This window comes from Sorex araneus, chromosome 1 (genome assembly GCF_027595985.1).
Source record: "Sorex araneus isolate mSorAra2 chromosome 1, mSorAra2.pri, whole genome shotgun sequence".
Taxonomy (NCBI): Eukaryota; Metazoa; Chordata; class Mammalia; order Eulipotyphla; family Soricidae; genus Sorex; species Sorex araneus.
In genome coordinates this window covers 385,673,880-385,701,861 of record NC_073302.1, presented here as the reverse complement: position 1 = coordinate 385,701,861, position 27,982 = coordinate 385,673,880, and the positions used below count along the sequence as shown (strand labels likewise).

At 38.1% G+C, this 27,982-nt stretch overlaps 1 protein-coding gene across 1 annotated transcript; it reads right to left on the bottom strand.

The window, feature by feature from the left end:
• Positions 1–31: 31 nt before the first annotated feature.
• PON1 (paraoxonase 1) lies at positions 32–24,921 on the bottom strand. The gene is made up of 9 exons (XM_004602194.3): positions 24,828–24,921; positions 17,173–17,243; positions 15,755–15,810; positions 14,181–14,349; positions 12,313–12,439; positions 9,037–9,237; positions 7,214–7,295; positions 3,223–3,351; positions 32–771 (listed from the first exon to the last, which is right to left on the bottom strand). The coding sequence occupies exons 1-9, from the start codon at positions 24,899–24,901 to the stop codon at positions 610–612; spliced, it is 1,071 nt and encodes a 356-aa protein (XP_004602251.1). The 5' UTR covers positions 24,902–24,921; the 3' UTR covers positions 32–609.
• Positions 24,922–27,982: the final 3,061 nt, after the last annotated feature.

The window sequence follows — 27,982 nt, the reverse complement described above, 5'->3', positions numbered from 1 at the left end:
CTACATGTCATTGCTATAGAAGTGAGGAAACAAGAATGAAAGGAAAGTTTAAGTACATGTAGTTTCTATTTATTGAGAAAGAAATATATATATATATTTATATATATTTCTATATATATTAATATATATAAAGAAATTGCAGTTTAAGTCTGCCTGATTTGGCAGCCTGATTTGGCCTTCACCTAGGAGGGGTACCTTGAGTGAGCAAGAGCCATTTAGGACCCACCTAAATGTAAGGAACTGGGTGAGTCCTGGCATTTTGAAAGCATATAAGAATCCTGCTTTCCTATATCCAAATCAGACACAGTAAGACAAAAATAAATATACATGTTCTTGGGGAACACTTTGCAGAAGAAAATGGACAATTTGGGAGTCATGGACATTTAAAATATTATTTAGCTGACATATGACATGACAATTTCAAACATTTCACTGACAGAATTTTACTAATAAATGAGGTTTTGTTTGCCTGATCTGATATATGACATATCTGTTTGCATTTCAACAGTACTTTCATCCTTGCTGATGGTCAGGGTTCAGTTGAGATCACTGTGTCCTCTTAGATGTTGACATGGACTCAGAATTTCTATTGCAGAGGTGCAGAGTACCCTATTGGAGCTCACAGTAAAGAGCTTTGTGGAACACGGTGCCAATCAGCAGTTTCCCTTTGTACACAGCAGCCACTGTACTCCCTTGCAACACTGTACCGTTTTCTGCATAAACCTGGGTGACTTTGGGTTCTTCTGTTAAAATATTCTGGATTCGTAGCACCTATTCAAGAAATAGTATCAGTTAATTTTTAAGTCACTTAAACTATAACTTTAATGTGATTAATTTTCTATAAGTTTTCTCTAACTAAAAAAATTATAAAATTACTCACTGTTTAGCACAAATATTTCCTGGTAGGCAAAACAACAGATTTTGATCTGTTCATCTTTAACAGAGGTAAAAACACATAAGCCTGCAAAAAGCTCTCCAAAAGGTACCATGACTATAATATATACATTTTTCTGAACATAGGGCCCCGATTTGAGATATATAAAGCTTTATAGATTCACTTTCCTTCAGTTGGTTGACTTCATTAACTGGCACCAATCTAATATGTTAAACTGATGGTAATGGCTATTATCTGACTATTTGGGAAGACAAAGTTAATATCCTAAGTCACATGAGCACAATATCATCAGTCACATGAGCACATTAATGAAGTCCCAAGGATTATGTGTTTTACTTACCATTGTTTCTCAACTGTAGGATGAGATTAGTGGGAACAGATTAACTGAATTGCTTTTAAACTCTACTATTATTCTTAAGTCATTAGAATAAAATACCTGGGGGTCAGCTTGAGTAAATAGTACAGTAGGTAGAACATTTACTTGACATATAGTCAATCCAGATTTGATCCCTGGAACCCCATATGGTTACCCACCCACCCCCTCAGTCCACCAAGAGTGATCCCTGAGTACAGAGCCAAGAGTAAGCCCTGAACACCACCAGGTTTAGTCTAAATAAATAAATAAATAAATAAATAAGAATAGAATAGCACCTGAAGTAATGACAGACAATTTTTAAAATAACAACTATATTTAGAAAGCCAATCCATGTATATTAAATGGCCAATGAGAATAGTTGAAAGGACCATTTTAAAATAATTGGCCTTAAAGACAGGAGCTTTAGGAAATAGCTGTGGCATTGACTATATCACTGTATTTACCTGTAGCAGTTACAAGAAATGTTAAATGTATACTTTGGTTTAGGAAATTTTTCTTTTAGAAAACTGAAATTGCTATTCTGTGGGGCAGTAGTTCATTTGACAATGAATTTTTTATACTTTTGCTATCCTTTGCTAGATCTATCATTAGCAGGTAAAACATTTTTTCCTAAACCAGCAAACCATGTGCATACTACAGCAAATGGCCTTAGTTCGCCAAGTGAGCTAATAGGCAAGAACAAATCAGAATCAAATTCTCAGCTCAATTTTCAACAATGAACACACCACAACATACATACTTTCAATTCTATTAAACATACTAGATATCATAATAACTAAGAACTAGCAATAGACCAGCTCAAAGGATTGACATGAAACAAAATTTAAATTGTTCCATGACCTACCTTGAGATCCAATCTATTATGGCGATTGGAAATACACATTTGGTTTTTTATAGCCGAAAAACACAATTTTAAATTTTAAATTTAAAATTTAAATTTCAAATTTTAAATTTCAAGTTTTATGAGTGAGGCAGACTCATAAAACCAGCTTTAAAACATACACTATATGTCAAAAAGATATACATTCATGTAAATAACAATAATGATTAGTATATACTAATACACAAAATAGTAAACCTCGGTAAGTCTCAAGTAGTAAACACTCAAGTGTCTAGGGAAAACTGAGTTTCAAACATTTATTTGCACTAATGAAAATTGATTTGCTAAAAAAGAACATAGACACAAGTAGGGTCTTTATACAGTATAACTAAGATGAAAATTAAGTTCTTTTAAGCCAAAATATTTTTTTAAATAAGCTAAAAGTAAGTGATGTATCATCCCATTTATCAGGGTTTAGAGAGGATGGCTAATTGCACCTTAGGTCTTGTACCAATCCATTGCATTGATTTGTATATAATGACACACATTAGTGCGTTTGAAAAAGAAGTCAGCCTAAAACTAGGTGATGATTGTAGTTTTTAAACTTATGAATTTTCAAGTTGAAGAAACCCACTTTAAAATAAACACCCTACTGAAATGTCAACAAGCTCTACACTGAGGGCTTCCTTGCCTTCTAGCTCCAGGTTAGAATCCATCAAGAGGCAGCAGCCAAGACAGGTGAGAGATCTGAGTCAGAAATGGGTTTTTATTCTCTGGGCAACCACTCTAGGGGATTCATTAGCTACACCTCCAACCACAGGTCAAATTCCTCCCAGAAGATACAGCTTTCTGGACTGGCTTCAGGTCATTATTTTGGCTCATCCCCACCCCCACCCTGTTGGCCCACACCTTATAAAAATCTCCCCCAAATTACCCAATTTATATGTACATCTGTGCCTTGTCCAGATTCTAACTAAAATGGCTCCCAAATTCAAACCACTTATTTTCATTTAATCATTGATCCCATCTATCCATGTTATCCTCTAATTTCCACCTATAATTGAGATTTTTTTTCAACTAAAATATGGCTGGAAGTGCAGCTGTGAATCTGATTCATTTTTTTAAACTAACCTCTGATGCAGGAGGATTCTCCGAGTCATAGAAGAAGATTTTCATACCATTGGGATGGCATCCAACCCAAAGATCCCCTGTCACAGGATCCACAGATATATTATCCACAAGTGTATTAAAATCCAGAGACTTCCATATAAAAACAGAGAAAAAAAAGACAAAATTTAAAAAAAGTCATGAAGCAATACACCAAGGAAAAGTCCTTGGCCACCATATTGCTGGGAGAGGCACCTGACATTTCTCCTCCCTCCTAGTAATGTTAAGAAAATTATCCTCAAAAAAAAAAAGGAAATTATTCTCACTTTCCATGTGTGCTAATATTTTATCTATCAGTTTCCAGGAAGGATTAAGGAGAGGAAAGATATTGTGAAAGTCAAGGAAGACGTTAAAGTTGAGAGTGAAGTTTAAAAAAAAAAGAAGGTTGAGTGAAGTTATTTGGATAAATATCAGAGCATGAACTAAAAAGAATAAAAGGATTTAAAAAAAAAATGAACAGTTTCTTCTCAAAAGGCAGGTGCAAGTGACAGCTTTTAAAGTATTTACAAAGCAACCAGGAAATGCAGATGTATTTCTCATGTGAATGTGTATGAAATGTGGACTTTGTAATGCCTAATCAGAGGGTCGTGCAATTAATAGAGAAAAGATCATCCAGGGCCTAATTTTTATCCTAGAGTTGAAGAAAAGTTTCTTCTTTGGTTTCCTGATATTATTTAATTCCCTGTTCTTCTGCTGTTTATTTTCTAAATATAAGTTGCAAGCATATGATGACTGCACAGATTGCTGTCGAGGTCTTGTACCAGGATCATAAATAATAGCAATGATTCTTAATTTCCCCCATTCATCATCCTGGCTGCCTTCTACCAGGGAGAAATCGCATCTATTTGTTTACCTCTAACTCAGCTGGGGAAACAATATCCACCATGTACCTCAAACAGAAGCCAGCTTACCTCAGTGCCCAGAGAACTGGTGGTGACTCATTGCAGAGGCCAGAGCACAGACACATAGCTGCAGCCACCTGATGTTGCCCTGTGCTCCCTTCTCAAAATAAGGCTACCCTCTAGATCCATGAAGGGACTAGAGTCTAAAGCAAACTCAAGTGAAGCCATCACTCATTCTTCTGGAAATAGGCAAAATTGACATAGAAAACAACTGAACTAGCATCGACAGGTTAGAATCCATTCCCCATCATGTCTTCTCCATTTCCCTTCTCTCAGTGTCACTCTGTTCATATACATTAATTTGGTAAGAAAAATGGAGGTAAGAAAAATGTTTGGAAGGCAAACTAGCCTGCTGGCAGACCCCACGGCGATGAAAATCTGTTTGGTGTCCTAGTTGTTCCACATACAATTATGATGCTCGAACTATGTGCTCTGCTAGGCTCTGTGCACCAAGAGAGAGTTGGGAGAGACCTAGTTCCTTCAAGAAGAACTGAGAGTTCTGTAGAAAACCCTCTCCTGGGGAAGCAGTTAAATCTTGCCTTTGAGATGCTGGGTTTCGTACAAGTGCCCTATCTGCCATACTATTGCTCTGGCCCCTAACTCTTGTTTTTCTAATATGCATTTTGCCAACAATATTAATACAACGCAATGCACGTGCAGGTCACATTACATGTTTTCACAATACCAAGTGAAAATTTTTACATTTTTCAGTGAGAGAGTAATATAATATTCTTTTGGGGGGAATAAAAGAAAAGAGTATCTTCTGTTAACAAATAACCCAGTTTAAAAGAATTGAAATTCATAACACAAGGTCAATTCATTGGCTGTGTTATAAATATTTTCTTGGTGAGGGGACCACAGGGAGACTGAAGATGAATATTATTGCAGTTAAACACACGCAACCTAAATGTTGTTATTTTAGTCATTCTAAGTATACAATTCAGTGGCAGTTAGTAATAGTAACAATAAGTCTCTCAATGAGAGATGGTACTGGTGCCCACTCGGACAAATCAATGAGCAATGGGATGACAGTGATGCATTACTATAACCTATTCCAGTAATTTTTATCACTCCAAACAAAAAATTTGTATCCAAATAGTTCCCCAACTTTCCCTCCCTCAGATCCCAGTACTCTATTTTACTTGTTGTCTCTGTGAATTTGTATCCTCAAAGTGCCTCATGTTAAGTGAAATCAGACAGTATTCACCTTCATGTACCTGACTAATTGTTCACTTAGCAGGGCGTTTTCAAGATTTTTTCATGATATGACCTGTGATACAGCCTCAGTCACTAGAGATGTGACTAGGTGGCATAGTCTGAGGTCCTGGGTTCATTCAAATAATTGTACAGCAAATAATTGTAATAATAAGTAGTTTTCACTAGTTTATCAAATGGTTTAGTACTCATTATCGATTCACTGGTCTAAATATGATCCAATTTTAAAAGGTATGACATTAGAATCAGATAAAAAGCCTCAACTCAAGTGAGTTGAGTTGCTATATGGAGAGACAGGAATAACCTGTCGCCAAAAGCCAGAATGACCCTGAAATTGTTTTGCCTTTAAGTTTTCCATTGCAGTGAGCAGTCCTTTTATCATTCTGTGTTGAATGCACTTTGTATTGGACTCTATTCTTCTACAATTCTTTAACTTTCAATTTACCAAAGTGCCTATTATTACAACTACAGTTAGCTTTTATTCCCTCAACCAGTACGAGTGTGTGAAATCCCATTTTATTTCAGCTAATACCAAACTAGCTCTGCCAATAATTCTTAATGTCAAACATGATGTTCCATTTTATGTTGCCTCGAGGTAATTTTCTCAGAATGAAGTCCCCCTGACAGCTCTTCAGATGTGCTGATGGGCACAGTCACCATGCCAGGTGACAGGGCTTCACGCTGTGGGCGGTGATGGCTGGGGAGCTGTACCTTGTTTGTCAGAGGCAGGGGGCTACTTTTATCATCTCTGCTTTGTTCTAGTCTTCCTTTTTCCTCTCTTATGTTTTTAACAGTTCTGACCCAAACCTTCAGACTGAATCAGAGTTGGTGGTAGTAAAGATGAAGTTCTGCCTCATCATTTGTTGAGTGTCTTGCAGGTGTTCAAAACTTTTCAGAGGAAAATGGAGCGAAAAAAAACAGCGAAACAAACAAACAAAAAACCCAAACTATCCTTGTGGATAGTTTACAACCTAGAGAAAAAAGACAGACAAGGGAGAGGAAAATGAAAACTACCGTGTGCTAGTAATGAATGAGTGCTGAAGGGGAAAATTAGCCCAGAAGGAGAGAGAAAATAAGTGTGGAGTGAGGGAAGAGAGAAATGGGGAGCTGAGCTGCATATTCAGAGCAGGGCTGTAGTTGGGGTGACTTTTAAGGACAATACAGGATATGGAGGAGAGACCAGTGGAGATCTGGCAGATGAGCATGTGAGCAGAGGGAGCAAGTGGCCCACACTGAGGTAGAGACCCACATCTGAAAAGCACCAGAAACACGTAGGCAAAAGATTACAGGCAGGGAAGAAAGGCTGGAAATAAAGGAGCAGTGTCAGAGCTATTTCGCAGGAGTCCATGGTGAATATTTTTGCATTATGTAGGAATAATGTTGAAAATGCTGCTGCACTAAATACAAGTTGAGGCTCTCTCAAGTACTGATAAATATAAAGGGAATGAAGCAAAGATAGAGGAAGAAGAGAAAGGGGAGTAAAAAAAGGAGTGCAGAGAGAGAAGAGGGTTGGAAGGAGAAAGGAGAGCAAGAAGGAAAGGGAGGAAGAGAACAGTGAAAATAATGGAGGAAGGAAGAGAGGAAAATTTAGGACAGAGACTAAGTTTAAAGTTTCACTTGAGCAGGAAAGTTTCACAGATAAGTTGTGGCAGTTTGCAGCAACTGCAGTGGAACTGAAAGTGAGCAACAAACACAGTACTGATGACTCTTAATAAAGGAGTGAAAAATTGGTTCTCACCCACTCCAATTAGAAGATCCTTTTTTCCTCACTTTTAATTTCACAAATCAATTAGAATCTAATTATCACTCTACAAACTTATAGTGTTAATACATCTTACCTTCAATGGAGTTAAAGTCCAATTAGCGTGCTTTTCATACACATGAATCTTATGAGCCAGCAATTCAGCTATATAGACATACCTTCAAGGAAGAAAGAGCTACATCAAAGCACTCGAAGTAAGGAAATTTAAAAGTTTATGGGGAAGTTGCAATAACTCTTCCTAGGAGGCAATTGTGCTTAGAGACTGAAAATTGAACCCAATTCAAAGCACACAAAAATTCTGAAAGAATTCAATGAGTTCATAGTGCCCAAAGAAGGCATAAACTCTGAAAAGCTATTTCTGAAGCCAGAAATTTGATCGGCAACAATCTATAGACAGGGAACTTAGACCTAACTAAAGTGTTTGATATCTGGAGGCAGACATGTACTGTAATTCTCTCTTAATTTATCAATATGGTGGGAAGCTCCAGGTTCTTGTTTCAGAAGATAAAGTGCTCCTAAAACAAGCTACAGGAAAACCATTGGATAACTAATAGCCCCTTTGGGAGGCTCGAGAAAGCATGATAAAACATGAAATGGTTGGCCTGGATCTGAGAAGTCTTTCTCTCCCCAGCCCTGAGTCTAAACTTGAGCCTGTGGAACTTTGTGACCAACGCCTATCACACTCAACATAAAGCTCTTTAAGTCTATCTACTAAGCATAGCGCATCTCAGAACAAAAAGAGAAAGGACTGCTTGATTATTTGCTACTTTTGGAGATTGTGAAGTACCCTCATTAATTGAAAACTCTTCGACTTATTTTCTTGAAATACATTGCATAGTATGAATACATACATACTATGAAATCTTTGTGATACAACATAAAGAAATTTCTAAATAGATACGTAGATTTTATGTATAAACCAATGCTAAATCAATGCTACCCAAAAGTGTCATAGCAATACTGGTTGCATGTTTAGGGACCACAACAAGATAATAAAGTAAATCAGCTGTATAACTCAACACACTGCTCCATTAAGCTGATTCACCATCACCCACTGTTCCAGGAACACTTTCAGTGTGGAAGGCAGTGACTTGACTGACTATTGTTCCAAGTTCTTTATCTTAATCACAAAACAGAAAATCAGGTGGATGTATGGATCAACCTATTGTTAATCTCATTATCGTCTTAAATCCATCCTTAAGCAAAGCTGTTTAATAAAATGAACTGTTTACTACATCTCATCCCATTGAAAATGTACTTTATTCCCCACTCAAAAATAATGTAAGAAACAAGAATATGTCTTTACAAGACAATATTTTTATATGCTAAATCCCCCTGAAAAATTGAGATTTTACATCTTTCTAATTTGTCCTATCAGAAAAACATGTTTGAATATAACCTTATATTTGAGTAATATTTTACCAAATATTGGGCTGGAAAGATAGTACAAAGGTTGAGGATTTTTTCTTGCCTTCTACTTGGTTGATTCCAGTTTAGCCCCCAGGTACCACATTGAGTTTCCTGAGCACTGCCAAAAGTTATCTCTGAACACAGAGACTAACAAATGTCACCTTATTATATAGAATAGGGATAACACTGTAGAACTGTCCTCCTGTTGTTCATCTATTTGCTCAAGTGGGCACCAGTAATGTCTCTATTGTGAGACTTGTTGTTACTGTTTTTGGCATATTAAATAAGCCATGGATAGCTTGCCAGGCTCTGCTGTGTGGGCAGAATACTCTCAGTAGCTTGCTGGGCTCTCTGAGAGGGACGGACATATCGAACCCGGGTTGGCCACTTGCAAGGCAAATGCCCTACCTGCTGTGATATTGCTAAAAAAGTATCTTCTAAAAAAGTTTAGTGAGGAAAAAAATATAACTTTTTATGGAATTCACATACTTGCCATCAGGTGAAATATTGATTCCATTAGCAAAATCAAAATCTTCTGCCACGACTTTGACTTCGTTTGGACTATAGTAAACAACATATGACCATGCCAAGCCCAAATATAACTCCCAGGATCTCAAGTAATGGTTCACAAAATAGTGATCATTTGTGGCATAGAAGTGCTCAGGTCCCACAGCAACAATATCATTCACACTGCAATTAAAACAGGCACATTTTTATGTTTTATACATATTAACATATTAGGCACTAAGCATTATTCCTAGACATTTATTAATATACATTACTAAACTCAAAGTGTGGAAAGGAGCCTTCATTTTACTTGTTATGGAACAGAAGTACTATGTATTAGATCCTTCCTACTAATACTATCCTCAAGACCACAATTCTCCAAGAATTTCTAAGAAGGTATTATATATAAGGTAGTTTTATCAACTATATCTTTAAAATGGGCTGGAGTGATAGCAGAGTGGTTGGGCATTCGCCTTTCATGAGGCTGACCCAAGTTTAATTCCTCCACCCCTCTCGGAGAGCCCAGCAAGCTACCCAGAGTATTGAGCCTGCGCAGCAGAGCCTGGCAAGCTATCCGTGTGTATTGGATATGCCAAAAACAGTAACAATAAGTCTCTCAATGAGAGATGTTACTGGTGCCCGCTCGAACAAATCGATGAGCAACGGGATGATGGTGACAGTGATTTACTAATAGAGATTTATTCCAGAATAAATATGTAGCACTGGAATTAATTTATTCCAGAATATCTTTAAAATAGTTATCTGTGTGTATGTATGTATGCAAGTATTCATAGACATAGTGAATTTACAAACTTTTGGCCAGGAATCATTATCAAGAAAAATTTTATTTATGTCCTTATAGAATTACTCTTACATAAAATAATCCAAAGTAATAGGCAGCAGAAGAAACATTGGCAACCTTGAAATGTACATTTTGATTAAAACGCCAACACCATTTGCTGCATGATTCTGAGAAAATCAATCAATTCACATGTCAGGGCCTCAGTTTCCTTATCTCTAAAAGGAGAGTGATATGATGTTTTCTTTCAGCTTTAATGAGTCACTTCTGGCCTTGAACCATTGGAATTCTGAATGCACAGAAATAGGATGTAAGGATTTTTGGCTTTCTGAATTTGATTTTGTACTAGTGAAAATCTAAGATGCATGAGGGTTTTTTTCTGCTTTAGCAATGAGCACATAAGTGAGTTGTTCTTTGCTGATTAGGATGGCAGAACCTTCCTCACTCATTATATCCACTGTCTGCAGAAGGCAGAATGTCTATCAAATCACTGTTGCGACAGATTCGCGCTCCAGGCTAGTTAAAGGAATAACAAAGAGCCCCAGTTTTCTCATCTGTAAAAAGGGGTTAAATTGTTTTCTCAACATGCTAAAAATCATTATTGTAAGACTTAGGGTCAGAGTCCTAATTCATATAGTTGCAAAGGGATTTGCAAGAACCTAAGGACTGTTGTGTGCTTTGCAAGAACCTGCCAATTACTAAACCCTCAATCAATGGGAACCACTATTGTTACATGAAAGAAAAGTGTATAGGAATTTAGGATTAGTTTAAAGCAGTCTATAATTAGGATTACAAACTCCAGGTATAAACTCACAAGCTGGGTTTTTTAAACTGGTTTTCTAAAGTAGCACTGTAGCACTGCTGTCCCGATGTTCATCGATTTGCTCGAGCGGGCACCAGTAACGTCTCCATTGTGAGACTTGTTGTTACTGTTTTTGGCACATCAAATACACCACAGGTAGCTTGTCAGGCTCTGCTGTGTGGGTGGGATACTCTCGGTAGGCTCCCGAGCTCTCCAAGAGGGACGTAGGAATCAAACCTGGGTCAGCTGCATGCAAGACAAACGCCCTACTCACTGACACAAGTACTAGAGGCTTCAAATATGAGCAAGACACACCAGGGCCAGCAGCTTGGCCAGTATGCTAAAATTTTGAATAATGGGATGTAGGAAGTCCCCTGAGGGACTCTGGTGGGTCTCTGGCACCATCCCTGAATGCTCAGGCAGATGCCACAAGACAAGATTGCCCAAGGGAAGTCAGAGGTGCAGAGCAGAGCAGGAGCAGATGGGGCAGTCCCTACCTGAGGCCTTCCTGAAGGACTTTTTCTAAAGTAAATTTCTAAAATTGGTGTGCTTTGCAATCATATGCCATTTGTCATAAAATAAAAAGAGCAGAGCAGAATAGGTTGAAGTAATAGTTTAAAAAAAGTTGTTTTGGGGAGGTGGGGGTTTGGATCATACCCGGCAATGCACAGGAGTTACTCCTGGCTCTGAACTCCGGAATTACTCTTGGCGGTGCTGAGGGGACCATATGGGATGCTGGGAATTGAACCCAGGTCAGCCGCGTGCAAGGCAAACGCCCTACCCTCTGTGCTATTGCTCCAGCCCCCAAGTAATAGGGTTTTTTTTTTCTTCCTTTTTGGGTCACACCTGGCGATGCACAGGGGTTACTCGTTACTCCTGGCTTTGCACTCAGGAATTACTCCTGGCAGTGCTCAGGGGACCATATGGGATGCTGGGAATCGAACCCGGGTCGGCCGCATGCAAGGCAAATTCCCTACCCACTGTGCTATTGCTCCAGCCCCCAGGTAATAGTTTTGAACTATTTAAAATGTTGATTCAACTGACAGATTACAATTGAATCCTGATGTTGCTTGCTATCATAGGGATCACACATGTCACTAAGCCCTGAGCCTCAGTTTCCACTCTGTAACTTGGAAGGTTAGAGTAAGAGTAAGATGAAATTATAAATACATTAATCTTTGAACTATGCCTGGCATATAGTAAATGGCCAATAGAGGTCACTCTATTAGTAATTGATACTAACAGACTTATAGCAGTTTTAGTCATTAAAATCTTGATACTAAAAACACAGTGAACAAAATACACAACAGAAAATACACATAACTGCTCTTTGGGTTAGGAGAGCAGATTTTTAACTATGTATAACACCATGGATACACAGAGCTGGGAATACAGCTCCAGGGTCAGGTGAGCATGACTTGCAAACAGAAACATCGAGTTCAATCACAAATATTGCATGGATGCCCAACACTATTTGGTGAAACCTTGGTGGTCCCCAGAACCACTGTACCCAAGTGATTCCATATCGCCACACTGGAGCATTAAAGCACCTAACTTTGTTGGCAGATATTACTGGAAGTGAACCCCAGACTCCCTGAACACTTCTAGGGATCCCACATAAAGAAAGGAATAGAAATATGATTATAGATATCAGTACTTAGGCAGAAGTTTATGTCTGATGGTTTTCAGGTGTAAAAGTGATTTTTCTTCATTTTGAAATTTAAACACCTCAATTGTGGTCTTAGAATGTGGATGGTTCACCACTAGCAGGTACACAGTATTATCTGAAAAGAGATTAAAAACAAAAATCGAAACATTGAGCTCTCAGCTGTCAATCCTGTCTCCAAAAAGCAATTTCAACTCACCTTCAACTAGTACTTAGGATGTCAGGCAGATGGAATATTTTCATCTCTTTGTAGAAAGAAGCATCTGTGATGCTCCAAGAAAAATGGCTGAGAGAAGAACCAGTGACAGTTTCTAGAAACTCAGTCTCTAGAAAGTTATTTTCCACAGAGGCAAACAAATCCTCAACTTGAGAATGAACAGTGCTTTGCACCAAGATTCCAAAGAGCTTGTAAAGTTTTCCATTGCAGATGGTTTCAGGTAGATGCAGACTTGAGATAAAACAGATAAAATACATGGAAAAAACTAATATGAGAAGGAGTGCTGAGATAATTTAGACAGTGCACAATGAAAAATTACATGTGAAGAAAATTTGAGAGATAGTATCAAAAAAAAAAAAGCACTTCGCCAGATCAGTTTAATTCTGGGACATGAAAGAGACTCATTCAAATGGGTTACAAAGGTGTGATCAAAGTTGGTAAGTGAGGTTAGGTTTTGATTTTTGCTCTAAGAAGCGCTATATCTTTAGAAACGTTTGACACAACTGAGGTGATGCTTAAAGAAAAATAATACACAGCTTAACAGTTAGAAATGAAGAAATTCAAATAGAAAAGTCTGTTAATAGTCTGCACCAGTTTGTTCAACAAACATGTTCAATGTATGCTAATAGGTGTTGTGTGCTATAAAAAGAAAATAAAGTGAAATGATTAGTTGGAGAGGGAAGTTCTTTCTGATGAAGTGATTATTTAGCAGGAATTAAATAATAATAAGAGACCAATATCTTATAGCTATCTTTTTAAAGAAAATCCCAGACTTACAAATATGTCAACATAAAACTGGGTGGAGAAGGAAAGAAAAAAAAAGAGAGTATTGGAGAATGTGGACAAAGTTGATAATTTTGAAGGCAGAAACTTTAGCCATCCATAATGAGGAAAGGTTGCCTGATAAGGGAGACCAAAGGTAATGAAAGGGTACTGATTTGGTTCTTAGTCCTGGCCTTACATTTTGATGAATGGACAATTTTTTTTCTTTTTGAGACACACCTGACATTGCACAGGGGTTACTCCTGGCTCATGCACTCAGGAATTATTCCTGGCGGTGCTCGGGGAAACATATAGGATGCTGGGAATCGAACTAGGTTGGCCGTGTGCAAGGCAAACGCCCTACCCGCTATGCTATTGCTCCAACCCCTGGACAACATTTATTTTTTTTAATTCTAATTTTTGCTCATTGGATTTTTAATTAAATCATTATGAAATACAGAGTTGTTCACAATTGGGTTTCAGTCATACTATGTTCCAACAACCATCTCTTCACCAGTGTGTATTTCCCACCACCAATGTCTCCAGTTTCCCTCACACCTGCCCTCCTACCTCTCCTATTCCCCAGTCTGGATGACTTTTATTAGTACTTGAGTACTACAACCCAGACCTCCCTTAGACTGACTGGATCAAACTATTTGAAACTGGACCACAGGCATAAAAAATATCCTTAATCCCTACTAAGACATGTAGTAAAATAGTAATGGGATGAAGGTTCAAGAGCTACAGGTGCCACATACATGGTAATAAATGTGGAAAAGAAGCTTGAAGGCAAAACAGGAACTCATGAGACATTGAGATAACAAGGTTGAAGAAAAACTGACCAAGTTCACTTTCTGTCATTAAGTTTAAGCTTTACTACCTTCATCTGTGAACGTGCTAATTCCATGAGGGTTAAATGAAGATAAATCAAATGTATTTCCAGTGAGCTTCAATTCCACTGCTGTCGGGTCTTTTTCATTCAGGTCCATTAGAAGTATTTTTCCAGGACTGTCAGGGTCAAAGGTCTTTATTCCAGGATATTTTAATCCCTTGTAAAATTCAGAAAAGAAAAACAAGTATATTTATACATACTTTCAGTGCTAATGGAGGAGGTTAGAGGTATATGGGTTCACACCGTCTGCTTCAGGCTACAGGACCATAAATGGGGAATCTCTTAGCTGGTTTGTGTGATACTGAGAACCACCAGATCCCTTCAATGCACAGATGCTTCCATACCCAGCAGCAAAGCCTTATGAATTTACATATTCAATCCAGGAGGAAGATCAAAAGTGGAAAAACAGGTCAAGAAGATGATTCCTAATGGGTTTTGGAAGATAAAGAACACATTAGTTGTGGACTTTCAAACTATTCCTCAGCAAATTCCTTGGAAACATCTACTGCAAAAATTTAAAACTGTGGGGTGTTGGAGGAATTGCTGTAGGAAATAGCCACTGATGATCAGTGTTTGTAAAGGAAATACATTTCAGCAAGCAACAAAGAGTTAAAGTCACTAGGTAACTTGTTATATTCTGATATACTAGACTAGATTGTTGACTTCTTTTGTTTCAAGATGTATCAGGTACCTCAGTAAACAATTAAAGTATTAGATTCTCTTTTACTTTTGATTAAAGTATTAGATTATCTTCAAAGCTTAAAAGTTATGGGCTGATCTATTAGTAATTTTAAGTAAATTTAAGAAAAAATATAAAATTAAACAAATTAAAAATATGTGGATGGAGATTGAGTGCAGTGGATAGGGCGCTTGCCTTGCACAAGGAAGACTGAGATTTCATTCCCAGAAACCATATTGTCCGATGAGCCCACCAGGAGTGACCCCTTGGTGAAAAGCCAGGAGTAAATTCTGAGAACAGTTGACTGTGGCCCAAAAACAAAAACAAAAAAGAGGTAAAAATTAAAATGACAGGCAAGAAAATGTACATAAACAATTCAACAAAGCATTAACATAAAACTAGATATAAAGTTAGATGCTTCAAGGGATAGGCAATGGATGGGAAATAGTCGTGTGTGTGTGTGTGTGTGTGTGTGTGTGTGTGTGTGTGTGTGTTGGGGTACACTCTTACTTCTGACTCTGTGTTTAGACATTACTTCTGTAAGGCCCAGAGGGCCATATGGGGTTCCTGGAAATTGAACCCTAGTTGGCCTTGCACCCTATCTGCTGTATACCCTGGGGAACAATTCTTGAATTCATCTTGTTCACAAACAAAATGCCTCCATGGAAGATAAGGTAATATTAGCATTCAATGGATACACAGAAATTTAACTATTTATAACACATGTAAATTATGAGTGCAAATGCATATACAGTCTATTTTGAACCATAATATTGCTCATTTTATTTAAAGTTGTGATTGATATATAAGAGTTTTAAGTAGAAGACTTAGCAGACAGTCATAGGAAACATCCAAAGTATGGTATGGGAAAGAAAACACTTACAGAGCTAATGAAAGACAGCCCATTAGGAAGTATCTCCAAGTCTTCAGAGCCAGCTTCTGCCAGAAAGAAAATAGACAATACAAATGGTTTCAGACTATTGCAGGAAGTCAGCAATTCATGTTTTTATCACTCCTAACTTGTGAGCTTTATATTCAACTCTTCTTTGATAGGTTCAAAATAATTCATTCTTATCTATATTGACTAAAATGATAATATAAAAGTGAAAAGACATTAATACAATTAGATGAAATTAAAACTTGCATTTGATTTAACTTAAATTGATGGACTAGAGCTTTTTCCTTGGAGTCAGAAATTTTAAATTTCTTGAAAATTCACAAAATGTACAAATATTTGATCATTTGAAAACAGCTTTTTGAAGACAGTTTCCAAATCAAATACATGCATTGAAAGCCATATAGGAAATATATATATATATACATGCTCAATATTTTCCTTAAAATGAGGATGCAGTTTATATGATAAACCTGTTTTTATTTTTAATTATAAACTTCAGAAAATATTGCCAAGTATACTTTAAGTCCAAATGCATTTAAAATAAAAATTTTAATCAGCCTATAACAAGTGACTTTTTTTATTTTGTATTATTAAATGCTTATTTAACAATGATACACTGATTTTTAATATCAATATCATATTTTTTACAGAAAAAAAAGCCCTCTCAGCTATCTGGCCAAGTTTACTAATGTCAACAAAATAAATTATCTAATCTACCTTCTTTCAAAAAATCACCAAAATATAACAAAAGTATGATTATAAAAGTTGTCCTCAAGTCAGCCCTGGGTTGACTGAAACCCAATGGGTACTTGAGTTCTGGGGCTATCCTTCTGGGTTGCTTATGAGCTGCTATTCTCCTGCCCTTTTATCTTTTCTGACACTGCCTACCTCCCACAATGAAAGCCAAATAATTACTTTCTCAGATGCCTTTGCAGCTAGGGCACCAGCTATTATCTAACTCCAACTAATGATATCTAAGGGGAAATCTGTTGAGAACTTCTGGGGAATATTTTCTGTCCTGATTTTAAAAGAGATGCATAAGGCAAAGCCTTGGGTAATAATCACAAAGGTGTGCCAAAGCTTCTAAAATTTTGCCCTCCACCTACCGATTTCTCTCCCACTATGGGTCTCCTCTGTCATCATCTCCAATTATTTTTACCATAGAATCAAAACATTGTTTTAACTATTCTTATGAAATTGCCAGCCCCAAAACGAATCACATTAGCTGTATGCTGTTAATATTAAAAGTCAAATAACTTGACATTCATAATAAACTACTGACCTAATTATACTTTTAGTTCAAAGTTTGTTTTTGTAATAAAAATTAAACAAGTGTCAATAAAGTAATGAGAAGATGGCATTGCAGATTTAAATGAGATACACCCTCCTCTTGACCTACTTACCAATTCCTTCAATGAAATTACAGCTAGGAAGCTCTACAGGTTCTACTTCTCGGAAAGCATTAAGTCGAGTTCTAAGAGAGCAAAAGGGAATGAAATGTATATAAAATGATTTTGAAATAATAGCTCAATTACAAAGGTAAACATCGGATATGGTTTTCTTACATTGTACTTTGCCTGGATTTCACCCTCTTGCTAGTGGTCACAGGTAGCTAAGCAAGGCCAGAACAAGACACACTTAGGTACAGCATTTAGTATTGATTTATCAGAGGTGCTTCTGACTACACAAAGACATGTAGCATTCTGTCCAGGGCTCTGGCACTTCGGACTAAACAGGAGCTATTTCCTCAAGTAGAAATTTGGGTTAAATAGAAACACAGTTCCCATTTATCCCACTAATGTCTTAGGATTGCTGATAGATTGCCTCCAGCCCGTCTGCCCAGTCTGCCTCCAAAGCCTGGATGGGCATATGCCCTCGGGTATTGCACTTTATGCATGTGTGCTTAAAGGGTGTATAACTTCAGAGAATAAAACTCAAGGCCAGAATATGGAAAAGCATTGGAGCTGGAGCGATAGTACAGCTGGTTAGCCAAAGCTTTGCCTTGCACGTAGCTGAGCAGGTTCGATCCCCAGCATCTTATATGGTCCCCCAAGCACTGCCAGTAGTAAGCCCTGAGCATTGTTCAATGTGACACCCCCCTCTAAAAAAGAAAGAAAGAAAGAAAGAAAGAAAGAAAGAAAGAAAGAAAGAAAGAAAGAAAGAAAGAAAGAAAGAAAGAAAGAAAGAAAGAAAGAAAGAAAGAAAGAAAGAAAGAAAGAAAGAAAGAAAGAAAGAAAGAAAGAAAGAAAGAAAGAAAGAAAGAGAACAAGCACTTCATACACATACATATACAGGCAACTTATTAAGTCTGAGTGCATAAACATTGAGTGAAACATTTAAATGAAGGCAAAGATCTGAATGGAGGCCAAAGATTTGAATGACGGGCAAAGAAAAAGAAGTCCAGATATGACAGGGAAGTACAGCAGGTTGCCTGAGAAAAGAAATACTACTGATGAAGCAGTTAAAGAAATGGAACATAAACTTAGTACAGTTAAGAATTTTAAACATTAAACATTCATTTGAGAACTAATGCTATGATATAGTTGATATAGTTTTAGTGAGTTGCTACAGTTCCCACAATATTCCCTCAAAGTCTGATTCGGCTAAACAATGATAGATTGAGAAGTTCTTACCTTACTGATAATTTAGTGTCATAGAAGGAATTGTATGGGTTAAAAGTGAGTGTGCATTGGGATAGAATAATTGTCAACCTGCAACAAAATGCTAAGAGTATGAGGACAAATGATCTGTCATCCTTTCACCTATTTAGGAAAAGTATAGCCTGTCCTACTTTTACGGTATCATTGATTGTCAATCCTACCTTCTAAAAGAGGTCTGATCTAAGTGACTATGAACTATGACTTGAGAAACTAGAAAGTATTTCAGAATTTAAAAACTGACATTATAATCACAAAAAGTCACAAGGAATAAATACAAGGTAAAATGATAAAGAAGTTTCTTGCAAACTTTTCTGAATGAAATTTGCATAATAAAATTGTTTCATTTGAAGAATTACAGTGTATATACACACACACATTCAGACACCTGAAATAAAATTCACACTATAAAATTGTTTGATGGTAATATGAGCAATAAAGTTTAATTTTTTTATTTCATTTATTTTAAAATTCTGGTCACAATCTACTAAATTGATTTTGTGACGGGTCTAGATAAAGCTCAGTTTCTTGAATGCTCCAAGGAATCTAAAGGACAGGTATAAAATTTATGAAGGTTGTGACCAAGGACAGTATAGTGTCGTAGAAGGATAGAGTCAAGGAAACAAAATCAACGAATGAATCAGGACTGAAGAAAAATAAATGTCAAGGTTATCAAATTAGTGTTTTCTTAGATTAGAAACCACTCAAAATAATAAGTGTGCTTCTTGACTCACAAGTTCATTAAAGGTGAGGGTTTAGAGTGGTCAGAGAAAAGCCTATCCTAATTAAGACTTTTCTCTGTGCAGTGAGAAAACTTGATCAGCTGAGTTCTCTGGAGGCAGGAGGCCTGGGTTCAATAGCCTTCATAACTGGGTAACTTCCCTTCAATTTTTTTTCTCTCATAAAAGTTCATCTCTTACTGGGAAAGGGAAAAGAAATACAGTTAAAAGTATCCTTAGTAGGAGACATGAAGTTAGTATTCAGTTGCTCTGAAAAAGTCATAACTCAAAAAGAATAATTATTGTTACAACACTTGAGGTACTGCATATGCCTTTGTTTTATCTTCAAACACCTACCTCAAGTATTATTATCCTTATTTTATAAATGAGTAAGATAAAGCCCCTTTCCAATGCCATAATAAAAACTGAGTTGGGAGCAGAATTTAGACATAAATGCAATACTTATAGTAGCCTTCTTTCTAAGCTAACTTCACAGATATGGGTGAGCTAGAGAAAACTAGAAAAAAGTAGCAGAAGAAAATGTTTCTGGTGTACTACATTCCAACTCATCTTTTTCTATATTTCTTGCAATTATCAGGATATATTTTGTCAAGGACATGATTAAATCCAAATGTTCCAGATCAAGTTCAATGTCTGAGATGCGTCCCTGGTTCATAAGTATCTCAATTCTAGCCAGAAATTACACAATCCCAGCTGTGAATTACACTTTGCAAATGAAATGTGTTCTGGCTCATTATAAAAGAAATCAAGGCTCTTTCACTGTGCATTAAGAAATCCATCCTGGAACTTCTCTTGGAGTCTTACCCACTCAGTCTCTTTTCTTTTGTTGTATACCTTTCTTTGGTTTAATTTTCCTTATTAGGGCCTACTGTGTGCCAAGAGTTCTCATTATGTACTTTCTCATTTAATCCCCTTAGCCAGTGTTAAGAAAGGTAAGAAAATGAAGCCACAGAGAAGTTAAAGACTTTGTCTGTGGTAAATCCGTAATATTATTTATCTAAACATGCTGTCTTTCATAATCTATTAAATTGATCGTGACCCAACATTTGAAAGAAGCAGCTCAATTTCCACTTATTTAAATGGATGTAGTTGGGATTTGAAATTAAGTGTCATATTACCAAGAACTCTCTTATTCCCCTATACCACTGTCTTCATTAGTTCATACTTTTTCTCATAACCCATCATGAAGACCTCATAACCCATAACCTCTACTCATGTTATTCTTATGATTTTCTATGATAGGGTTAACATCATTCTTTCTTATGAAATTTCATGTGTATATGGTCCTTCCCATATCTCCTACCTAGCACAGTGGGTAGGGCATTTGCCTTGCACACGGCTGACCTGGGTTTGATTCCTCCATCCCTCTCAGAGAGCCCAGCAAGCTACTAAGAGTATCCCACCCGCAGGGCAGAGCCTGGAAAGCTACCCGTGACGTATTCTATATGCCAAAAACAGTAACAACAAGTCTCACTTGGAGATGTTACTGGCCAGCTCAAGCAAATCAATGAACAAGGGGACGATAGTGCTACAGCACTACAGTGCTCTACAGTGCTATATGGTCCTTCCATCAATTTTTTTACCATGTTTGTTCCTAGTTTCCAGAGCTTGATCTTTTTGCCCATAATAAGCTTTAAAATCTGTGGATGACTACTATATTCTACTCAGTCCCTGTAACTTCGAGCATAAATTTAGCATTCACAAGGAGACTTACATGTTAGATATTTGCTGAATAGTTCTGGGAAATTACTAGGCCCACACTGAATTGAGGAGATGGTGTGGGTTGCATTGATGAGATCATTGGAAAGTAAGTTATTCATAGCTGATTGTTTCAATGTGGTATTATAATGTAAATTCAAGTAACACTCATTAGGTAGGTCTTCCAGGAGCAGATTTTTGAGATAGCATGTGATAATAGTTAAAGCTAATGTTACAGAGAAACTTATGATCCAGATTATTTCAATCTCCCTCTATATATGCATACATATGTTAATATACATATTATTGTCCCATAATTTTCAAGTACAGAAACAGGTCCAGATGGAGAGGCTTAAAAGTTACCAAAGCGGGGGGCTGGAGCAATAGCACAGTGGGTAGAGCATTTGCCTTGCATGCGGTCGACCCGGGTTCAATTCCCAGCATCCCATATGGTCCCCTGAGTACCACCAGGAGTAATTCCTGAGTGCAGAGCCAGGAGTAACCCCTGTGCATCGCTGGGTGTGACCCAAAAAAGAAAAAAAATGAAAAAACAAAGTTACCAAAGCAAGATTAAGCCAAAGTCTGATGGAATTTACCACTGCCCTTCACTTTCAGGCTGTTGCCTCTGTGTGAATATCTTGAGGTAGAGGATGGAACAGCACAAGTGCATGGCAAAAAAATATACCCAGAGCCTTCACTTAGACTTATGGTTTCCTAATAAAAGGAAGTAGGGGTCTTACACATTACTATTGGCAATTTAGGGATGGATACAATTTTCTCTATTGAGGAACAGAAAATTGTTGTGAAAGTGTTGAAGACACAAGCACAGATCCAGAAAACAAAATTTGAAAAATGAAGTTTTTTTAAGAATGAAAAAAAATTGAAATATTCCACACTTGGGAGGTACGAGAGTGGGAATGTGTATACTCTAGCTCAAGGCATTCCCTGGAGTTCCACAGTGCGTACCCCACAAGGCTTCATGCACTGACTACAAAAATAAGTAGCAAGATGATTAATTCAGGGGAGCTGTTTCAATTCCTTCCTCAGTCTCTGAGAATCCTCCATCACACCACTTATATCCTTCACAAGTTTCCTCCAGCTCCAATTTCATATAACTTCTCATAAACCTGTCTCACTCTCTTAAGCCCCATCTCTGAAATCAAAAGGATCTTATCTACTTCGGATTTGACTTGCCCCCTTGACTCGGGCTTCCAGGACATAACCTCTTCACTCTTTCCCTTGGGCAGATTCATGACCTTCTCTGGAACTCAGGCCTTTTCTCTAAAATGGAGATAAAGAAAATTTATGGATCCTCCAGGATCTCCTGATGTGATTCCAGCCTGGATTGATGCAGAATTTGAATGTCCTTCAGATATGTGCATATAAATCCCATGTGGATCTTGTTAAAATAGTGTTGGTCTTGACTTCGAGTCTGTGAATCCAGGAGCTCGAAGGTAATGCTTACACACCTAGCCTGCTGCCCCCTTGAAGAAGTAAGGCTTTTCAGAGAGTAGACAAGCTCTGCCTTCCTGTAAGCCCGTGTTTCCCAGAGAGGGTCATGGATCTCCCCTAGGGGGAGCTGAAAGAACCAGTGTGCAATTGAGGGCTGCTTCCTGCTTGTTCCATTAAAGATGGTAGTTTTCCAGGGAGCAATAGATAATATTATTTTTCTGAAAACAGGGTGGAAAGCCAAATAAGTTTGGGAATCACTGGACTAGAATGTTCCAGCAGGCTCTGCACATGTCCTCCTTCTCTGTTACCAACCATCCTCAATGCAACCAATGTTTCTGCTCCTGCGCAGTGTGGCTCTTCTCCCTTTGTTTCTCTTCCAAAACCAGACGTGAGTTCCACTTCCACTTTCCTTTGCTCGCCTCAGTCATCATTTTACAGCCAGAGATTAGAGGACAGAAGCTTCCTGCCCTCTTGCTGCATCCAGATGGTGAAAGTAAAGCAGTACATCTATGCTCACAAACCAGAACCACTGCTGCAGCATCCACAACACAAAGCATCCCCTGCAGATTCCCTTCCACAATTGGGGACCCCAATCATGTGGGGAAAGAGAGGATGTGACCACCCAGGAATTCTGAGACAGAACACAGAAACTGACAGTGTTGTCAGAGTTGACCACAGGGTGCTTTGACCCTTTTCAGAAAAATCAGAATCTAACTCACAGTCCAGAAACCACCCCTTACACCTGAAAAATTTCTTTGCTTCTACATATGAGATTTCACACTTTGTCCAAAGTCAGGAATTAATATTTTCAGGTTGAAATCAAAGTTTTGGTGCAAATCAGTGAGAAAGGACAGTTCTTCTCAAGTTGTATCCCAGACTGTTCTATAGGAAGTTCAGAGAGGGCAGTGAAAAGGGGAATGGGGGACTTGAACATCATGTGAAATGATGACTTGAGCAAAGCAAAATCATTGTTTGCTTTTGCAATTAAATTTTCTAAAATTTCAGAATGTAAGAAAACATCATCAGTCTCTTATGAAAAGGATTTGATGGCATTGCTCAGTTAATTTGACTAGGAAAATATTGGGGTGAGGGTGATGCAAGTCTCAAGATTATGTTCCAAGAAACAAACTTGGGGATATAATAAAGTTTAATAAAATAAAGTAGAACCTCACATTGAGAGAAAAATTAGTTAGATGCATTTGGGAAAGCAGAACAAGCACAGGTACAAAAGGAAATGGAAAGTTGAAATGAGAAAACCTAGATGGGAAGTTGGATGATTATATCTCATTTCTTTTCCTCACAGAGTAATATAACAACCCACATACACTGTGGGATAAACTACACATAGAAAGATTATTGTAGATATAATCTTCTTTGGTAACAATGTACCCCGATTAATAAAAAACCACAAAGTGTAATTTTTAGGTGATTTAAAAGACTAAGGCACTGCATCTTATCATTTTTGCTTGCAATTTCAAAAATAATGAACAATTATTAAAAACTATTTAAAGACAAGCTTCTATTGAGTTCATCGGATTATATATTTCTGTAAAAATACAAAGTGTTCTACTTCTTTTCCTAATGGCTTAGACTTCAAAGCAAATGAGATAGTATTGACTGAAATTGAGGGATTACAATGATCTCTAGACTTTGAACCCCTATGAACATTGCTGGAAAGTACTAATCCATTCTTTTTTCAAAACACAATTCCTCTTGCAGAGTATTTGACAGCTTATAAAATATTTACAGGGAGAGTGGGCACTAACATGGCTGAGTAGTCACTATGTCCCTGGCACATTGTTAGTACTTTCTTATGTATGTTACCTATTTAGGTTTCCTAAAGTTATTTGTTAAAGACACAGAATGAGTTCCCTGAGATGCTACTATGGAAGAAACAGAGCAAGATCTTGGAATATCAAATGCCAGCATCAGGATCTCACAGGCTTAGGTAAGCCATCAACACACATATGCACTACTTGCTATGCAGTTTCAATTTAAGGTTACATTGAGCGAGAGAAAACTCATCGGAGACTTTCCAAATCAGAAAGGTTGTGACATTGTCAGACAACCAAGGTAGAGGCTTCTTTCAAAGGGACACTTTCTGCTCCCTCTCCCAGACCATCTCTCTCACCCTACCCCCACCCCCCACCCCACAATCCAGGATACATACACAGGACTAAATTGTTTAGAAGAGAAGTTGAGAATTGAGTGTTCATATATAAGGCAACCAATCAAATTGCCATGAAAACTCAACTTATGTGTTCCAACTGCTTGACTGTTTGCTCCAATGACAGCTATCCCCTTAGCCCATCTCTAGAACCTGAGAAAAATTATATGTCTTTAAGTGGCACACAAAGGTAAGCCTCAGAGCAGACATGCTTTCAGTGCTTGCCTGTAGACTGGTTGTTAAGTCTCTGGACCTCCCTTTGAGAGGTTTGTGGTGGGGCTGGAGAAAAGTGGGGGCGGCTGTGCTCCAGGGCCTGGCAGAGACCTCACCACAACCCAACTTACTGGTAAGATGACCGGTGATCCCTGAAGAGTGCAAGTCCTATCCCAAATATGGTGAGCATCACCAGCTTTGCCATGGTCTTGACAAGCCCACTGACCAGATAGAAAGATGCAGCAACTGACCAGCAGGAGATCCAACCTGCCTGCTGCCTGAGTCCTGCTAGAACTGCCCTCCTATTGGCCTGGCCGGCTCCGCCCTGCTGGGACTTCCGGCTCTTACCACTAGCCACTAGCAGGGGTGCAAGGATCACAAACAACTAACTCAAAGTTGATACCTGAGGCCAGGGTCTGAGAGTAACTAGAACTTTAAATAGTGAGGAGAGGGGAAACTCCCCTTCAGAGAGCAAGAAGAGAGCAAACAGGTTGAAGGAAATGGAGAACTGTGGGAAAGAAGAGCTAAACTTTCGTGACTGCTGGCTTCATTTCAACAAGGTTCTAATCCTTGTGGCTCACAAGAGTTCTGTAACTTGATTACTGCGACTGGATGAGAGACGGCACAGAAGAAAGAACGTTGTGTTAGAGCTAAGATATAACTTTTCTCTCACCAGAATGAGAAGTATGTATCACCTCCAGACATCTGGATTTTCATCTTCTCATTCACTCAATAGTATTCATGACCTTCCAGCTCAGACAGGAACATATCTCTGTTGTCTTTACTCCACTTTTTAGTAAATGGCACCACTGCAACCCAATTGCTCAAACCCCAAGCCAAGATCCCTTCATTCAGTTATCGTTTTCCCATTATACTGTCTGTTACCAATAGGTCAGTCCCATGGTCTCCTTTTTCGTATGTATGGTCTAGTTTACAGTTGTCTCTAGACTCATACAAACTCTTGAATAATCTCTCCCTAAACCTTACAACCATTCTCCTCACTGCATCTGAAATAATGTTTTCAAAATGTAAATTGTGGCCCAGAGTGAGTGCAGGGATGCATAAGCTTGCCTTGTATGTGGCCAACCCTGATTTGATATCTGGCACTATTTATGGTCCACTGAGGACCATCAGGAATGAACCTCTGAGCACAAAACTAAAAGTAAGTCTGGAGCACAGCATGGATATGGCCCAAGGACCCCCCATACTCTCCTCCCCCCGCCAAAACAAGGTATAAACCCTATCATATCGCTCCCCTGCTTAAAGCCCTCTCTCCCATAGCTTCTCATTTTACTTTCTTATCATGGCCTAAGGATTAAAATTAAACCTGTCTTTCTCATATGATCTAATTTCTTATCATGCTCTCAGACTCAGCATAGTGTTCCGGCAATATTTGCTTTCTTACTGCTTTAAAAAAACATCACTGTCACTGTCACTGTCATCCCATTGCTCATGGATTTGCTTAAGCAAGCACCAGTAACCTCTCCATTGTGAGACTTGTTGTTACCATTTTTTTGGCATATCGAATACGCCCTCTGGTGAGAGCAAGATACTCTCGGTAGCTTGTCAAGCTCTCCGAGAGGGTGGAAAAATCGAACCCGAGTCAGCTGCATGCAAGGTGAACGCCCTACCTGCTGTGCTATCACATACCAAGTTTATTCACCTCACCATTCTACAATTCCTTGGCTGAAAAGATCTCCTCATACCTACACTTGTTTTCTGACAGCTCCTTGTATTTCTTTATCATGTCATTCAGTGAGCTAATGTGTTATTTCTCACCAAAAGGATTTTTCAATTACTTTCTATAGTCACTTGCTTCTGCAATTTGCCCGCCTCTAATTCACTAAGACTTCATAGTAGGTATGAGATCATCAGCACCAATTACAGTTGTCATTTGTTAGAGTTCTGATGTATTTCTGTACTGATTGGCAAACAAGCACTCGTGTTATCAAATGTTCCTAGTAACAGTCTACGAAGCTGACAATCTACCCTGAGCTATATTCTATGCACTTCATCAGAGTCCAGTAACTAAGGGCTTAGTGCCTAGTGTAGCAAGTGTCCAGGTCTCTTCTCCAGCAATATTCTATTCAATTGTGACTAACTGAGAATGTGCTGTGCTGGGTGTCAAGCACTCTGTCACTCCTGCCTTCACAGCACTCTTCACAATGGGAAGTGATCTTGTTTATCTATTTCCTCATATGCCAACTCCCTGCCCTCACTTGCATGTAGACCAGAGAAGAGCACTTTGACTAATCTGTCACCTACTTGCTCTTGAATTTCTAGGACAATTTCAGGCACAACATATGTGCTCAAGGACCTTGTAGAAGATTGGGGCTGGACAGATGGTACAGCAGGTAGGACATTTTCCTTGCACATGGCAGACCTGGGGTCTAATCCCCATATCCCATATGGTTCCCTGAGCAGACCAGGAGAGATCCTGAGTGTTAAGCCAGGGCTAATCCCTGAGCACCTTTGAGTGTGAATTAAAAACAAACAAACAAAAGAGAATTTGTAGAATAAATATATAGCAAAGCAGAGTGAATAAAGGAGGCTGGTAAAGCTGGGAGCAAAGGAAAACAGCCCAAAGTTGCCACTACATTTTCCTCTAACAAATTGTTTTGAAAGTCATTCATTGTATAAGTGAAGCAAAATATGAATAGCTCCCCAATTTATTCTACTCTAGGATATCTTAGGGCAAATGTTCTTTACTTACTTTGAGTACACAACACTTTGAAACACTGGTGGAAAGAATGAAAATTTCTTTCTTTCTTTCTTTTTTAAAATTGAATCATGGTGAGACACTGTATTACAAAGCTGTTCATGATTAGTTTCAGTCATACAATGTTCCAACACCCATCCCTCCACCAGTGTGGTACATCTACATAATGGAATACTACACAGCTATTAGGAATAATGAGGTCATGAAAGTTGCCTACAAATGAATGAACTTGGGAGAGTATTATGCTGAGCAAAATGAGTCAGAAGGAGAGGGACAGGTATAGAATGACTACATTTATTTGTGGTATATAGAAAAAATCAGTATGAAGCTAATATCTAAAATGAGACAGGAGGACTGGTCAATGGTTGGAAATTCCCACAAGGGTATAATGGATGGAGGGTAGTTAAGATAGAGGAGGGTCCCTTATGACAATATTAGTTTAAAATGATCACTCTGGACAAGAACTGAGTGTTGAAAGTATGTAAAGGGATATTCATGATAACCTTTCAGCACATGTATTGAAAACCATAATACCTAAAATGAGAGAGAGAATGAAAGAGAAAGAGT